At 40.6% G+C, this 16979-nt stretch overlaps 1 protein-coding gene and 1 non-coding gene across 2 annotated transcripts; both read right to left on the bottom strand.

The window, feature by feature from the left end:
* Positions 1 to 4373: 4373 nt before the first annotated feature.
* On the bottom strand, positions 4374 to 14476 carry LOC132986875 (interleukin-10 receptor subunit beta-like). The gene is made up of 7 exons (XM_061053551.1): positions 14331 to 14476; positions 12840 to 12960; positions 11086 to 11267; positions 10565 to 10719; positions 10078 to 10228; positions 8990 to 9132; positions 4374 to 7262 (listed from the first exon to the last, which is right to left on the bottom strand). Exons 1-7 carry the CDS (start codon positions 14392 to 14394, stop codon positions 6729 to 6731), a joined length of 1350 nt encoding a protein of 449 aa, XP_060909534.1. The 5' UTR covers positions 14395 to 14476; the 3' UTR covers positions 4374 to 6728.
* LOC132987646 (U1 spliceosomal RNA) lies at positions 4375 to 4538 on the bottom strand. The gene has a single exon (XR_009675703.1). It is a non-coding gene; the product is annotated as a U1 spliceosomal RNA (small nuclear RNA).
* Positions 14477 to 16979: the final 2503 nt, after the last annotated feature.

The raw sequence follows: 16979 nt of genomic DNA, 5'->3' as shown, positions 1-16979 counted from the left end.
GTGGAGTTTAAAAAAAAACACAACACACTATCCTCAAACCTTCATTATTTCTTTTCTGCTCCACTATGGAAACACTGAATGACCAGGTGAGCTCATTATTATCAGTATCATTAGTATCACATACCATTCCAACTGTACGCCGTGAAGATGTCTGTTTTATAACACGTCAGAAACAAGTGTTTAGATGTAATGTAGCTATTCAATATTTTCACTTCTGGAATAATATTGAGATGTTTACATTTCTTTCAGTGAGATTTTATTGAGTTCATAAAACTGTTTTCAAACAGTTAGGACTCCTCCCCTCGATACACGTTACCCCGGCAGCAAGAAAAGACGTCCTTGGCACCCAAATTGTAATTTCATGATTTCAGCTACCAAAAACTGCAGGCAATTCCTAAATGTTGACAACATATTTGTGCAATTTTGTGCATTCCCTTGCTCTTGCAATATAGCCTTTTGGTGAAATATTTGGCTGAAACAGTGCGGAAAATGTGCAAATGTATTTGTGCAATTTAAACTGTGTGCAAGACTTCACCTGGTGTGACACTAGTGATACATGGTGTTGGTCCCCTTGTGGCACGCCATCAGCCACGGCACAAGAAGCATATGCCGCCGAATTTACGCCACATGTCACTGCTCCCCAAGTGGAATGCCAAATGCCACTTTTGGATCTTGCCGTCACTCCACTTCACTGTACCGTAATCCTCTCCCCTCCAGTCAGGTCCACACGTCACCATTCAGCCAAGAAATGGGATTCCTCCTCTGGAGAAATGTGGCGCCTGCTGCAGTTTAATCCACTGCCCGTTCTGCAGCCCAAGGGTCTTCAAGCCCACAATTCTCAGCAAAGTCCGCAAACATCTAGAGGGGCACAAAAGACGAGCCATGCAGCACAGAGGTATTTCCTTTTAAATTCCTTACATCCATCCTGCCCTCACTCGTAGAGTACGTACGACCATAAACAAAATTAAAGATCAGTATTTAATCTGAAACTCCATCATTTAATGTCAATTTTAAAAGTCTGGAAGTAAGACACAAGTTAATAAAAAATGTGTCATTAAACACTGACACATATACTAACTGTAGCACCTGTGGGCCTAACCTGGTTGGATAAATAAGATACTAACATCAATCTAGGTCCTAAAAGAGTATGCACCTTGAATGACTCACAAAAGGAGTTGGTGTTGGTTTGAACAGTTGACACTTTTTAATGCCTTTATCAGCATCAATAAACATTTACAGTAGTGCTGTGTGTATAAACATAGAAGAAAAGTTCTGTGAAAATAAAACGAAACCAAAAGAAATTGTCCTTTCGAGTTGGACTCCCAGCTCGAATGCTCGTCTATAAAGAGGAATTATGAGAAAAGTTCAACGTGCAAAAAGAGTTCAGCTTCGGGGGAAAATCCAGATGTGCGTGTTCAATGTCAATGTCTGCTATTACTACCCGGGTAGGTTAAGAAGAGTGTATTTGTCTTATCTGGAATCAAATGAATGAATCAAGCAATCCGACGTCCTCTGAGCAGGTCCTGCAGCTGGCCACACTGCGTAATCGACTCCCCTCAGATTCACGGGCTGGGCTCGCCATCAAGTTAATCTATGTTCTGGTACTTAAAAAAAAAAAAACGTATACAAATAGTGCAGAATTGTAAATTATCTAGTTCTTATTCTGTTTCTAACATGAGAGACCTCATTAACTTCTACTTCCACTGGTGCACTTTTATTCACTAGGCCATGCTTGGGCTACTGCCCTCCTGCATCTGTGACCTAATCACACGGAGAAGTGTTGATTCTTACGGTTTGCGTTCAAATGATCAGTTGTTGCTGTCTGTTCCATTTGCCCGCACAGAGCTGGGAAAAAGGGCTTTCGTCTACTCTGCTCCTTCTACATGGAACATGCTGCAAAAAGACTGGAAAATAACTGAACAGATTTCTTTGAATGCTTTTAAATCCAGGCTGAGAGCACTTGAGACGACCTCCTTTACTTGTAATTGTTTTTTATCATTTTAATTGCTGTCTGTATGTTGTGAGTGTGACTGTGTAACTTTTGCTGCCTCTTGGCCAGGACTCCCTTGACAAAGAGGTTTTTAATCTCAATGGGACTTTCCTGGTTAAATAAAGGTTAAATAAAATAAAAATAAAAATACTTAAATCATTGTATTTTTTAATGTATCACCAAAATCCAAGGAAATACCTAAATACAATAAGATGAATTGCTATGTATCACAACAATTAGTTTTTAACAACAAAAAATATACTGACTTGCAATGAATCACCATATGTCATGGTATTTTAGCAAATAAATAAATTATTTATCTCTTTTAAACTCTTTACTCTTTATAGTTCCCTTCTTTAAACTCTTTTAAATAAAGATTTTAATATATTGCATTTTAAAACATGAAAATTAATTAAATTATAACTACTATTACACTTAACTAGTGCATTTTAACAACCAAAATCAGTTAAACCACATTTTAATTGTACCTTAAAACCTTGAAAGTGGATAATTACACTTCTACAAAATGTTGTAGTGTCAACAAAACAGGTGAAGTGTTCCTTTAAGGCTTCACTGTCTGTGCTGCTGTTGTGGATTTTTCTGTTGGTAATAAAAGATCTCAAGTCAAAGTCTTTTGTCTTTGTGTATTTTATTGCATAAAGTAAAAAGTTATTTTGCAAAAGGGGTAATCAGCTACAAAAGTAACATCAGTCACAAGTGCATCAAAGATTCCCGGGGCAGTCCAGGTTGCAGAGCATATTTATACGTTCACAGGGTGTAGGTGTTTTGCATAGGGTTAGGGTAAGGAGTGTTCCTGTTGGAGATACAGACCAACTGAAACAGTTTCTGATTGCTAAATGACGCACGAACATCCTAATCTTTTAAGGTCAGACGAAGGCAACAGACAGATGGTATTTTCCCACTACACTGCTCTGAATGAGACATTAGCTTAGCGATCTTTTTTAAACATAAACAATGACATAAAGTGCACCAAAGTACAGTGGTAACATAGGAAAACCAACCTTTTTTTTTTTTTTTTTTTAGTAAAAGTATCTGAACTTAAACAGCTTATACGGTCCATTTTCTCACCAGAGAGGCTAGCAAAACATTAGGCTAACATGCTAACACAGGTTCAAACTCACCGGAGATTCATAAAGACAATAATAACTCGACGAAAGTTATCTTCCTCATGCTCATAACTTGTGTTCTGCTAAAAGAGTGAACTTATTAACATCAAAACATTCTTTTGACCGGATTAATCAAGGTTTTTCAACTATTTTATGGCAATTTATACCGGAAAAAGTTCCGTCTGCTCTTGGCTGTGAACCTCACCGGTCACGAAGCTGCGGACTTCACTTTCTTTCTTCAGCGGAGAGCGCCCTCTACTGGGGAAACTGGGCAACTGCACATATTTAAACAACATATGTGGGTTTAGTAGCCCTATATTTCATATGGGTTACATAACCCTAACCAAAAAATATTAGGCTTTAGTTACATTTTTAAATTTTCTTTTCCAGGACACACTGTAAGGACCAAGCACATTTCCACTGCCCGTCCTGCAGAAAACTGTTTGACAGGAGAAAGAGGTTTTCAGAGCATCTGCTACTGTGTGTTGGTAAAGAAGAAGAAGAGACGGTACAAGCTCTCACTGCAAACTGTTCAGATTGCCCCAAGGACGACCAGAACAACCAGAACGCCACCGAGAACTCAGTTCATATGAAGACAGACATCAAGAGAACAGTGAGAAGAGGTGAAGTTCTGCTTCACACACAAACATATTTTTATACATGAACCGGTAACGAGCTTCAGCAGCTAAATCAAATTATCAAACATCCAAACCTGTCCGGTTCCTGTTATACATGAACCAGTAACGAGCTTCAGCAGCTAAATCAGATTATCAAACATCCAAACCTGTCCGGTTCCTGTTATACATGAACCAGTAACGAGCTTCAGCAGCTAAATCAAATTATCAAACATCCAAACCTGTCCTCCCTCCCTCTGAGTCCCGGGAGAAGTTTGTGTTCTGCTTCTGCTTTTTTATTTTTTTATTTAATTATAATTACGAGGCGTCTCCAGGATTTTTGTGCCCCATGAACAGATCTCACATCTGGCCCCTCCACCACCACAGCCTCAGTCAACCCTGAGATATTACTATAACCACACCTACACAAAGGAGCCTTTCAAATATTTAAATTAAGATCAACAACATTTGACAAACTTAATTGAAGAAGTTAATGCACAAATCCCAACATTTCCAATGATTTTGCACAATTTAGATTGCAGGAGATGAACGGATGGATTGAAGAACAGATGGATGGATGGATGCACAGATGGATGGATAGGATAATACTTTATTGATCCCCAGAGGGGAAATTCGGGAAAATCAGGGGAGAGCGCGAACGCAGTCCCCCACTACCACAAATTATGCAGTCGAGATTCCCACATTTGGGGAATTCGCATAGGTCAGCCCCGCCGGAGTGCAATGGCCAGGCCTCGCCATGGGTGAACCACCTTCTTGATCATGGTATCTCCCCTGCCAGGTAAGTATGATGGATACTCTTTTAATCCTTTACAGAGACATATAATGTCTCAGCAGCTATTCACACTCAAGAAGAAACACTGAACGTAAAAAACATTAAGGCACAAAAAAGAGTTCATAAAAATACTTAAATGAGTTCCTAAAAACACATATAGTACAAAGAGCTGCATGTCATAGGCTGCCACTCCGTCGGATCCCATCCTTAATTACATTACCTAGCCATGACCCTTTTCTTGTGTCTGTACAGAAACAGAACCTGGTCTGTCATCAAACAGCACTGAGGAAGAGACAGCGACTGAGCGACCACCCATCAGTATGAATTTAACACTTAGAGCACAGTGTTAAGCCCCCTCCTCCGTCAGACGAGGAGCTGTTCCTCAGGAGCCTGGCTCCCTCCCTGCAAAGACTGTCGCCCAAGCGGAAGGAACACGTGAAATTTCAAATACATAAATTAATTTATGAAGCCAGCACCAAGGAGCTCAATCTGCAACCAAGAGAATAAAGAACCAGGATTACAGTCCCTTTATTGTCTGTAAATAGTTTATTTATGTTTATAGTTTCTATATAGAAGGGTGAGAGTACTCCTCTCACACACACGCCTCAGTAGCTGCGGTCACACTGAACTGTGACATCAGTTTGTTGTTCGATCTCTTAATGATCAAAGTTAAATATGCAGAAACATTTTTTTATTTTATTTCACTCTGCGTCCGGAAAAAGGAAATCTTCTCTCTGGACGAGCTGCGGGACTCAAAATGTGTGTTTGGTTAAAGAAAGAACGATTGATTATTAAAATAGTTTATCATTCTGTTTGTCAAAGCTTTAAAGTCAGATTTAACCAAACAGAAAGAAATGAAAATGTTCAAAATATTTATTCAAGCTCAGTGTGTAAACTTTGAGCTGCAGAATCACGTGAAGGGCTCAGCTGTGACACACACACACACACACACACTCTCCTGGTTTCACTGAGTTATTTCTGTTCATAAAACCTTCAGACTGGCAGTAAACATGAACCTCAGTGTTTCATCGAGGGTGCTCTTTAAAAGGTTCAATGTTCAGGTTTTCTTGCACAGATATTCAGAGTAACTCCCAGACGCCTCCACCTGGACGAGGCATCAGTCCTTTACCTGCACATCAGGTGCTGTTTTCACACTTGCACAAAACTCCAGAATACTTCCTGAAATTTTGTGTGAACAAAAACAGATGATTTTTTTTTTTTTTACTCCGACCGACTTTACACAGACTTTCTCCTGCCAGACCCCTAAGTAAATATTTGGTGTGAAATCGAGGTGAGCTGATGTGAGAACACAGCAGGAAATATTCATCAATGTACTAGTGTATCAGACCTATTTAGTTCTTTGTACCAGGCTGTAAACCTGTAAAAACAGGCTTTTTTGTATGTGGTGTGTATGTGACTTCTGGGGTTCCCGCAACCAGCCTCAAGCGGACACTCAACAAACTGCAGGATGACTTAATTTTTCAACACCGGAGGATGCTCCTTGTTAGAGACAATGGTCACGTGCCAGTCTTATTGATGTGCACAGGCATTACTTGCGTTTTCTACTCCCTTTTTTCCTTTCTACCTTGACCTCTCCCACACAAGTGTGCCTGTAACTGCTTCAAAGACCACTCCACTACTACATGGGGGTAAGCTGGTCCACTGTTACTTTATAAAAAATGTGTCTGTTTGTGTTCACACATGGAGCTTAACCTGAACATTTTCAGGAAGTTTTCAGGAGTAGTGTGTGTGTTTAAATGTTTGAACACCACATACATGGAGACACAGTCTCCTTTGAAATTATATAAATCAACAGTGTAAACAACAATTATTCTTCCATTAAAAAAACATATAGAAAGTCTTCAACTGAGACACAGACAGAAAAAAAAGGTTTTTAGAAAATTCAGTTAAATGTCCAACACTGACTGAATCAGTAGCTGCCTTAGATTTGTAGTTTCTCTTTTGGAGTTCTGTATTGCAGCCTGCTGCTATGCTAAATGTTAAAGGAGAACTCTGAGCGTTCAGTTCAGTCTGCTAACATGTCCACCTGGGACTGGTTAGGCTGGGGTCTGCGATTGGTTAGACTGTACCTGGGTTACACTTCCCTCGCCATTCAGCCCCTCCTCCCTCTGTGACATCACTTTCTGTGCTGCAGCTGCTTCCTGTTGCCTGCAGGGGGCGCTCCTCCTCATTTGTGTCTGCCTTCAGGGGTCCTCCTCCAACTCAGTCCTGTCTGCCTGCAGGGGGCGCTCCTCATTTCTGTCTGCCTTCAGGGGGTGATCCTCAGTCCTGTCTGCCTGCAGGGGGCGCTCCTCATTCCTGTCTGCCTTCAGGGGGTGATCCTCAGTCCTGTCTGCCTGCAGGGGGCGCTCCTCAGTCCTGTCTGCCTTCAGGGGGTGATCCTCAGTCCTGTCTGCCTGCAGGGGGCGCTCCTCATTCCTGTCTGCCTTCAAGGGGCGCTCCTCATTCCTGTCTGCCTTCAAGGGGCGCTCCTCATTCCTGTCTGCATTCAGGGGGCCCTCCTCAGTCCTGTCTGCCTGCAGGGGGCGCCCATCCTCCTCAGGTTTGTCTGCCTGCAGGGGGCGCTCCTCCTCCTCAGGTTTGTCTGCCTGCAGGGGGCCCTCCTCTGCCTCACTCCTGTCATGTTCGATCACACACACAGGGTGGCAGACCTCCTCAGGTGTTTTAGAGTCCCGCATGGCTCTGTACATGTTAGAGTTGAGTGGAGCCAGAAGGTGCTGGGGGCAAAGACAAACTTAGTCAGGTTCTTCTAGAAATGACTGAAAAGTACACATAGATTTCATATTGCTCCAGTGGGTTGTTGTTTTTTTGTAAATGAGCAGTAACAGTTCTTACATTAATCTCTGCAAAGACTCCATTAAAAAAAACTGTAATTTAATCATGAAGCACAGAGGAGTTGTTGGTCTACAGCTGCATATGCATCTGTTAGTTTGTGTCATTGTTTGTTGAAAAAACAAAGTGTTGGATTTAAAACTCATCAGTCAAACATGGCATGAAGTTGTTAAGAAATATAAACTGGAAGGGGATAGTAAACTTCTGATATGGCCTTCTCAGAGCCCTAGATTTAAACCTGGAGTGATGGATAATACATTTGCTAAGTGGGGTGAACAGGGAATAACAGCTATATGTACACTCATAGAGAGAAAAAGGTTTAAAACTTGAGAAACTTAAACAAGAATTTAAGCTAGAGAATGGGGACCTACTTAGGTATTTACAGCGCAGACATTTCTATGATACAGAAATAAGAAAATAATTCTCCGCTGAAGGTAGCGAGGTGATTGAAACTCTGATTGGTGCTTACAAAAACACTCCATCAAAGATTGTTTCTGAACTTTATAGAAGTTTGCAGAAACAGAATGGAAGCAATACATGGTATGTTAAGACTAAATGGAACTAGAACTGAATACAAACTTGTCAAAGAGTGACTGGCTTTCTATTTGTGAAACACAACAGTCGTCCACGAGCTCTAGAAGGTGGAGGGAATTTGGGTGGAAAAATGTTATACGCTTTTTTGTCACATCCCAAAATTAAAAATAAGCAACTCGGTACTCCACAGCAATGTTGGAGACAGTGTGGGCAGATGAATGCCGGTAACTCACATATTTTCTGGTTATGTGTGAAATTGCAAACATTCTGGGATACGGTTATTCAGTCCTTTGAAGATATTCTATGTCATAAGATTCCCAGAGACCCCCGGATTGTGTATCTGGGCCTGATCTCTAATGACTTGATCCATAAGAAGGATATCTACCTTTTTAAAATCCTGATTCTTGCTTGTAAAAAGGCCATCACAAGGAACTGGTTGAAAAGTGATCCTCCAAGTCCAGCACAGTGGTTTGGCCATCGTGGAAGAAATTTTCTCTATGGAAAAACGGACTCATTACCTGCTAACTAGATCACGGACCCATGATCAACACTAGAAAAAGTGGACTGATTACCAGCATAAAAAGACGGATAGTGATCTCTGCTGTGCAAGAGGAAATATTGAGACGGAGCCCCTCACTACATTGATGTGTGTTTGTGTATGTTTTGTTGTGCTTTATGTTTGTTAACGTTGGAAAAAACAAATAAAGAGTAAAAAAAAAAAAATCATCAGTCAAACAATAACACAAAAAAACCTAAATAATCAAGGCAGCAGTAGACCAACAACAAGTGTGTTCTGTGAGGTTAAATCTGTGTTTTTATCAGTGCAGTCTGGTGTGTTTGTAGAGAGTGATGTAACAGTTGTTTGTGGTTAAAATGATCTTCTTCCTCTTTAACACAAAAGGTCTGTCTTTGTCGGGATCCTGTCTGAAATGTTGTCAGACACTTCGAATAACAATCTGAGCACGACAGTGACAAAAACAACAACTTTCTAAGGATTATGTTGCGGACAGCGTGCATACAGCTGAAACACGTTTATAAAACAGACAATCTATGAAGATAAAGAAACAGAGCAATATACCACAAAGTCCTGAGGCAGTGAAACTTTTGGACACAGAAAGTGGGATATTCTTTTGCGATACACGACTGTTAGCACGACCAGAGCCATCGCTATCGCCATGACGACAAATATCGCCACGGCTGCCGCCCACGGAGCCTCCTCTCCTGCAGAACGCACAGAGAGCAGAAAAATTCTCAGCAGAGTTGTAGCATCAGTGTGTTTTTACCGGTGTGTGTCAATGAATGGGGGTTAGAAAACAGTCAAAACTCATCACCTCCTCAAACTAAACCATCACCTCACTCCGCTCAGCTCCAACATGGCCTCAGAAAGAGGACTCGCCTATAAATTAAAACAGAAATATGACATACTACACCGCTGTTTCATGAGATGTTGCATGTGCTAACTACGTCATTTACTGAGGTTTGTAGCTGTAATGCTATAATGGGTCATAACATTTGATGCTTTTTTAATAACATGTGTTTTACAACAATCTGTTATTTTATTGATATAGTACCAAAAAGTACCACAACTTTAAAAAACGATATCTATTTCATGGGACGTGTGTAGGAGAGGAACGAGTCCATAAAAAGTTGCAGGCAATCTCCTGCACACTGACTAAATTGTGCACAAAATTGGCAACATCTTGGTACAGAAACATTGCCGGTTCTTGGCATTTTTGTTAATTTAAAAACCCAATATTGGGTTAGGATTTTTATTTTTTTAGTCATATTTCTTACCAAAAGCTGCCACAAGTAAAAGCGAGAGAACACTGGGGGTGATGGGGTAAATGTAAAAATGTCTGCCAACTTATTTTTGCAATTTAGACAGTGTGCAGGAGTTTGCTTGCAATTTTTGGTAATTAAAAACAATAAATTATCCAATAACTGGATCATTTATGATTTGTCACTTTTAACACCACCAAGCCCGTACAAACAGAGTCCTCGAACCTTGATTGACAGCTTTGGCTATGTGAGGGGATCGCTACGCTCTCGAGATCTGACATAAAAATGACACCATAGTGTTCTGCTTTGTCACGTCCTTTCGTGTGTGCCCACAGGTCTCCGGTGTCTGTACAGGTAAATAGACACGGCTCCTGTGGTAGCTCTTACTGTTGGTGGTGCTCTCACAGACAGTCCTGCTGGATTGGCTCGGGTTTAGGTTTATCTCTGTGTGGATCTGGACCTGGACGCAGTACTTAGTCCTGGGGTCCAGTTCATCTAAAACCACCGGGTTCTGCTGGATGTTGGCGATGCTTTTGGCCTATGGGGGGCAGCAGAGAGGGTGTCAGGTGAGGTCTGCAGCAGGTAAGGAGAGAAGCTCAAATGTGATGCAGTGTCCTCCACCTCACCACAGAGGGGGAGATCGGACAAAGCAGCTTTTTAAATATATCCTAATGCATAAACACATAAACACATATACCAACTGTCTCTAAGTACCCTCAGGGCCTGATTCACAAAAAGATTGTGAGGCTTTTGCACCTTCTAAACATGAGCAAATTAGTTTCTGTGTATTTAATTGAGTAATTTAATTATGCAGTCATTAAAGGAAAATTATTTTTGGTATTGTTTGGAAAATGCCTTTGATAACAAAGTGCACCTGGTCTTTATGTCCATCCCTCCAGTAGGTGATGTTGTAGGTCGGGGAGCTGTAAACTGTCCTGAGTGTAGAGTTGGAGAACTCTGGATCTGTCACGCTCACTTCTATGTATTGTCCGTGAGAGAGGAGAGAGACGGCGGGCGATCCGATGATGGCTGAGGAAGAGATAAAGCAAAACTTTTAATGAATAGAAATATTATCAAGTACTTCAAGTTGAACAAACCTACAGAATACAGTTGGGTGTTTAAGTGCCACAAGACATGTTAAACATAAAATCCTATTACAGAAAATCATACCTCTCTGACCTTTTAATTGGTTATAATGCCGTTTGAATTGATCATTTATCTATATATAATCTATGATGAATGTATGAATTGTGTATTGAACATCAGAGTTCATGTTTTTAACCCTTTGAGGACTGACATCAGTCTAAAAGGTAAAGATACAGATGAGTGATAAACAGACAGTCACCTGTGAGAGCAGGTAAAGCTCAGTGCAGTCATATTGTTTCCTGTACTCACTGTCTTTGTCCAGGGTGAGGATGTCACTCACAACCCACTCAGAGCTCTCCTCCCCCCTCTGTGTCCTCACCCGGCCTTCGTACGTCCCAAACGCACTGTGCAGATGGGACAGGTCGCACTCACAGCGAGACACGTTCACACAGACAGCTATCCACTCCAACTCTCTGTGAGTGTAAACACCTCTGCAGGGGGAGATGAGGAGATAAGGAGAGGAAGAGGTAAGAAAAAAACTTTAGATTTATTTTAGGACTAATAAGGAACCCCTTCCTCCATTGGGGCCCTGGGAAGTCAGTCCCACTCCCCCCCCAGTCTACTACGCCCATGCCTCTTAACACCACACTTTTTTTTTTTTATCTTCACAGAATAAAAAAAACCTGAAACATGTCAAAGGAGGAGTGGAGTACAAAAAGACAGCAAACAGACAGGATCGTTCAGAGTTTATTAACCAGCTGTATTTCATATAAACGTAACTGTGGTGTTGGTTTTCTTGGTGTGAGAACAGTGGGGGTCCCACATCCTGTTATGTCTTTCAGCTTTTTTTTTTTTAATAAAACTGTTGATGTGACACCTACGTTAGAGCTCAAAGACGTTTCCAAACCACACTCAGCGCATCAACTCTTTGTACACAAACGTGTTACCTGAACGCAGCTGGAAACAGAATTTTCAGTCTGCCTCTGTCTGTCTGTTATAACAGGCAGGTGTGTGTGTGTGTGTGTCTGTCTATAATAACAGGCAGGTGTGTGTGTCAGAGGGGAAGTGGATCCACCTGGTCACTGTTGACTCACCTGTGTATCGGGGTGAATGACTTTGATAAATCTTTCCCCCCGCAGAATAAAGATAACGCTTTTAAACATGCTGTCTGATAACTCAGAGACTGAAGCTGCTTGTTCAGTCCGTGTGTGCATGGCAGCAGGTAAACATCATTTTCACACCTGACCACACTGCTGTGTGCACCAATCACCTCTCACTGTGTTCACAGGTCACTCAGACCGCTCATGCTTGGAAAAAATGTAAAATGTTTGTTGCAGCAGCAGAACATGTGTAGGCGGCTATAGGCTCCGCCCTCATCACTCCTTGACGACTTATTTCACACGCAGAAATTTGAGGAGTGATAATTTAATATATTAAACCGACCAATCAATCTTTATTTCTTCAGCATCAATTCATATCAAATATTATGTGCAAATACTACAAACATTGCAGGTCCAACATGAGCACAGCAATAAGCAACATTTAGAATTTATGTTGGAAATGTTGACTCTACCTAACTTTTGATCAATCTAGAAACAGACAAAGAAGTGGACCTGAGGCGGGGCTTAAACCTCCGGACAAACAGCTACAACACACCAACCTGTCAGTCACCTCAGCCACGCCCCTAATTATCCAAATTTATGAATAACTCCTAGGCTTAATAAAATCAGAAAGGATGAGTTTTGAGCTTTTGAGGCCAAAGTAATTTTCCGAACCAGGATGTAAACATGCTTATTTCCGCTGTCAGAATGGACATTTCAATATGGGTGTGTATGTGATTTCAGAGCTTTTGGAGCCAGCCTCCAGTGGAGACTTAAGGAACTGCCAGTTTTTTAACTTCCACATTGGCTTTGATTTTTAACACCTGAGGTTTCTGACTGAAATTTATTGTATTATTTTCTGATTAATTAAGAAAAAAGAAAATGTTTAATTGGAAAAACTGAAGACCTAAAAGGCTCTGAGTATGTCAGCAGTCACACAGAGCTCAGCTGGACTGGACTCACCTGTGCTGGGCCGTGTATCTCAGGTCACCTTCTGCTCCTGCAGGTGGATCCCACCTGAGCACCAGGTCCATGTTGAAGGAGGTGAGTCGGACACGAGAAGGTCTGCTGACGAGTCCTGACACTACACAGTCAGACAGATTGTTATTATTATTATTATTAGACCTTCATGTTGCTTATTGATGCTTTTGGCTAAACATGTTGATTTGTTTTTAAATAGATTTTTAAAGAGATATGGTTTATTTTACCTGCTGACTCGATGCCTCTAAAAATTACATTTTGCCAATTTATTCACACATAATTTTTTTATTGCTACATGCTAACATGCTAACAATCCCCTTGTTGGAGACAGAGACGGCTGGCTGACTGTGCAAGACATCAAATTAACTTCAACTGTAGTACAGTAGTTATAGCAGTAAAGGAAGCAGAAGTAAACGTAATTTATTTGAGTCTGTTTTTACAATTCCCGAAACAACAACATCTGAACAGAAGTTATATTTAAAGTTTCTGGTCGTGTTTTATTCTGCTCCTGTTTGTTCTTTATTCTGAAATCATTTATGTTGACCTGAGTCTTTTATAAAGTTACAGTAGAAAAAAGAACCACATTCACATTAAGCACAGGTGCTGCTGTCCTCCTCATGTACACAATGACCACCTGTTCTGAGACTGTTATCAGCTGATCACCTGAACGAATACACATCAAAACTCTCAGTTACTGGGGCGCACGGCGGTCGAGTGGTTAGTGCCTGCGCCCTATGTCCGGAGCCCAGTCCTCCAAGCGTGTGCCTCGGGTTCGAATCTGACCTGTGGCTCCTTTCCTGCATGTCATTCCCAATTCTCTCTCTCTCTCCCTGATCTTGCCTCTATCTCTCCAATAAAGGCACACACAAAAAGCCCAAAAATAAATTAAAAACCCAAACAAATTCTCAGTTGCTGTTTAATAATATTTAATAACCTGTGATAAAAAACACACGCTCTGTGCCTCACTTATCTGTCAGCTCTGCTCACTGTCACTCAGTGATAAAAAAAAAAAAGTCCCTTCTGATTACACACACACACACACACAGCTAACTGAAACTAAAATAGAAACAAAGCTTTACTAAAAAACAGCTAATGGAAACTGTATTGTGTGTTTAAAAAAACTAACAAAAATACAAATACACAATCACATGACCCATAAAGCCTTACTTACAATCTGTCTCGGTTTCATTTTGGATGAGTTTGCTGACTACAGAAATTAAATCTTCTCTCACTTAGGCCTACTCATAAAATATTTTATTTGGTATTTTTTAAAGAAGTTGTTTGATATCTTTCTCTGAACCATACAGGGACAAATCAACTAAAACTAACAATACAACTAATACAAACTAAGACGAAAAATAAACGAATCTAACAAACACAAACACACACGCACGCGCGCACACACAACCACAACCACACACACACACACACACACACACACACACACACACACAACACAGGTGATGACGTTACCTGCGGACCCGCTCAGACTGTAAAACAACAGGATGAAGGCACACACAGCAGTACACATCTTCATCAGGTGAATAAACTTCTCAGCAGCGCGTGTGGCTGTTTCATTTAGGATCCGGGTACTTCCTGGTTCTCTGGTTGACAGGAGGCGGGGCCTTCGCAGAAACGAAACACTTCCTACTCAGTAACGGTTTGAGGAAACAACAGGTTGGAAAAAAAAGATACAGTGATTTTTTTTTTCCAGCTAACTGCTGGAGAAGTTCATGATCACAACACAGTGGCCGTATCCGAATTGCCAAGTACATACTCAATCTTTCAGTAGGCAGTACGTACTATCCGTGCTGTATACTGTTTAGTACCTACTATTCAGTATGCACACACAGTAGGCAGATATTTGTCCCTACTTCATCTGATTCATTCAGTATGGAAGTGACGTCATTTACGTTTCCAGAACCGGCCGCATCCACCCGGTTTTTTTTCCAGGTTTTTTTTGTTTAGCTTTATTCAAGAAGAGTAATATACAGTCAGGTAAACAAAAAACAATATCACAATGTAAAAGGCAGATTAAATAACTAAATAACATACAGTACATAAAGGAAATAACAAATGAAAGACAGTAATATACAGAATATAAAGTAAAATAAACAAATAAAGACACATTTAAATAGTGAAATCATTATTTAAATAGAGGGAGAAAGGTTTTATAATAATGCAGATATTTGTTATATTTTCTGTTGTTAATTAAAAGTAGTGATTTCAGTCGGGACTTTAACTCTACATTAAAAATTGATTCAATTAATCCACGCTCGTTTGTTTTGATTTGGAGGCTGACGTGACGATTTACGTTTAATTTCGCACAGCATTGTGGGTGGTAAAATACAATTCATTTCCTGAAAGCACGCATCCGATCCATACTGCATGAAACCCGGAAGTTAGTATCCATACTGAAATGTTCAGTATACTGAGGTGGACCCAAAAAAATGCATACTGAATGACCACGAAAGTTCAGTATACTGAATAGTACGTACTGCCTACTGAACTGTGACAATTCGGAAAGGGCCACACCTGTTTGATGTGATGCACCTGTAGAGAGAACTGCGCATGTGCAGAGCGTGAAGAATAATCCTCATCCTTTTTTTAAATGAAACTTATAAATTAAAATACAAATGTTTAACTTTTTACGATATAAATATATTTATTTTCTGTTTATAACTTCCCCTGCCCCTTTTCCCACCTTGTGAAAGTTGGTGTTCATAATCAACACATCAAATTCTAAAATAAAGTGTCTTGAATCCCTATTTTTGACAGGAAGTCGACCATTTTTAAAGTTGATGTGATGTGCATTTTACACTGCCTGTAACAGGAAGTAGTCCATAACTTCACTGTTTAAAAAAAAACAAGCTTTGCATGTATTATAGGAGTCTTGCCCTGAAGACATTTACAGGTAATGGCAAGAATTACACTGCAGGCGGCTGTGGGTCAGTGGTACTGTAGGTCGTCTCCTAACAGGAAGGTTGGGGGTTCAATCCCCAGCTCCTGCAGTCACACGTCTGTTGTGTCCTTGGGCTTAGCTAATACTGATGGCCACTTTACATACATATCCTCTGCCATCAGTGTGTGAATGTGTATAGGTGTGACCTACGGTGTAAAAGCGCTTTAAGTAGTCAGAAGAAGAAAAGCTTTGTACAAGCTCAAGCCCATTTAGACTCTGAGCTTATCTTCCGAGCTGGAGGAACATTTTCACATCAAATTAAAACCTTTAATGTGCAATGTGTGACTTTTTGTCAGAGTGCGTCCGTAGCAGTGGCATGAATTAAAGTCAAGGTGAGGCACGAGGGATCCCTTGCAATGAAAACTCTATCGAGAATGGGTAATCACTGGCTCGAGTGAGGATTTAAAGGAAAACGTTAAAGATGATGGCTGTCATATCGCTACTGTTGATACAGTATCTTTTGGGTAAATTTAACCTCTATTGGAAAAGCAGTACGAAAATAATCTGAAAAAGAGGAAATGCGAGGAGCGGAGTTACAGTTTATTGAAATTGCAGAACAATCTGTGGAGTTGTTGTATCATGGACTATACGGTTTAAAACTACCATTTGAAAACAAAAGGAATATGCTGAACAAATGTGATGCTCAACAGCACCTCACTGAGCTCAAAAGAGGAAACGGTAAGGAATGACAAATGTCACCACGAGTCTATTGATGAAACTGATATCAAGGTCAAAAAGGAGATCACTGAACATGAACAGAACATTATTGCAACCAGTCAGCCCAGCATGCACTAATGTGAATGGAAGAAACTGAAAATTGCAGTTGCATGGAGTTTGAAAGTAAAAAAAGCTCTCTTGAGATTGAGTCAGAAGGACGCCCCCCTGCAGATCTCAATTACATTCACCAGGAGATGTTGAAAGCCTACAGATCAGTTGGAAGGAGTGAGTCAAATTCTGACCTGTCGATGGCAGAAAGGGCTATTTTTTGTCCAGTTTTGTCAAAGCAAAGATTAAACATGACTGTACCTATGTCAGGAAAGCTTGGGGGGAAAAGCAGAATGATTTCAAGGTAAAGGCTTTTTTTACTTTGTTTATTAAGATTTTTCTTCCAAAAGCAGATAACACGAGTTGAATATTTGGATCAATCACCACAAATATTC

The sequence above is a fragment of the Labrus mixtus genome, chromosome 13 (genome assembly GCF_963584025.1).
Source record: "Labrus mixtus chromosome 13, fLabMix1.1, whole genome shotgun sequence".
In the NCBI taxonomy this organism is placed as follows: domain Eukaryota; kingdom Metazoa; phylum Chordata; class Actinopteri; order Labriformes; family Labridae; genus Labrus; species Labrus mixtus.
Note: the sequence above shows the minus strand (reverse complement) of the source record. Positions and strands in the feature narration are given on the sequence as shown.

Excerpts from the sequence above, each read along its gene's own strand:
- LOC132986875 (XM_061053551.1), bottom strand. The coding sequence starts at position 14,394 with ATGAAGATGTGTACTGCTGTGTGTGCCTTCATCCTGTTGTTTTACAGT. Across the intron at positions 10,720-11,085 it reads CCTCACCCTGGACAAAGACA|CCATCATCGGATCGCCCGCC; the intron begins GTGAGTACAGGA and ends TCTCTTCCTCAG. Across the intron at positions 7,263-8,989 it reads CACTGCCTCAGGACTTTGTG|CACCTTCTGGCTCCACTCAA; the intron begins GTATATTGCTCT and ends CTTTGCCCCCAG.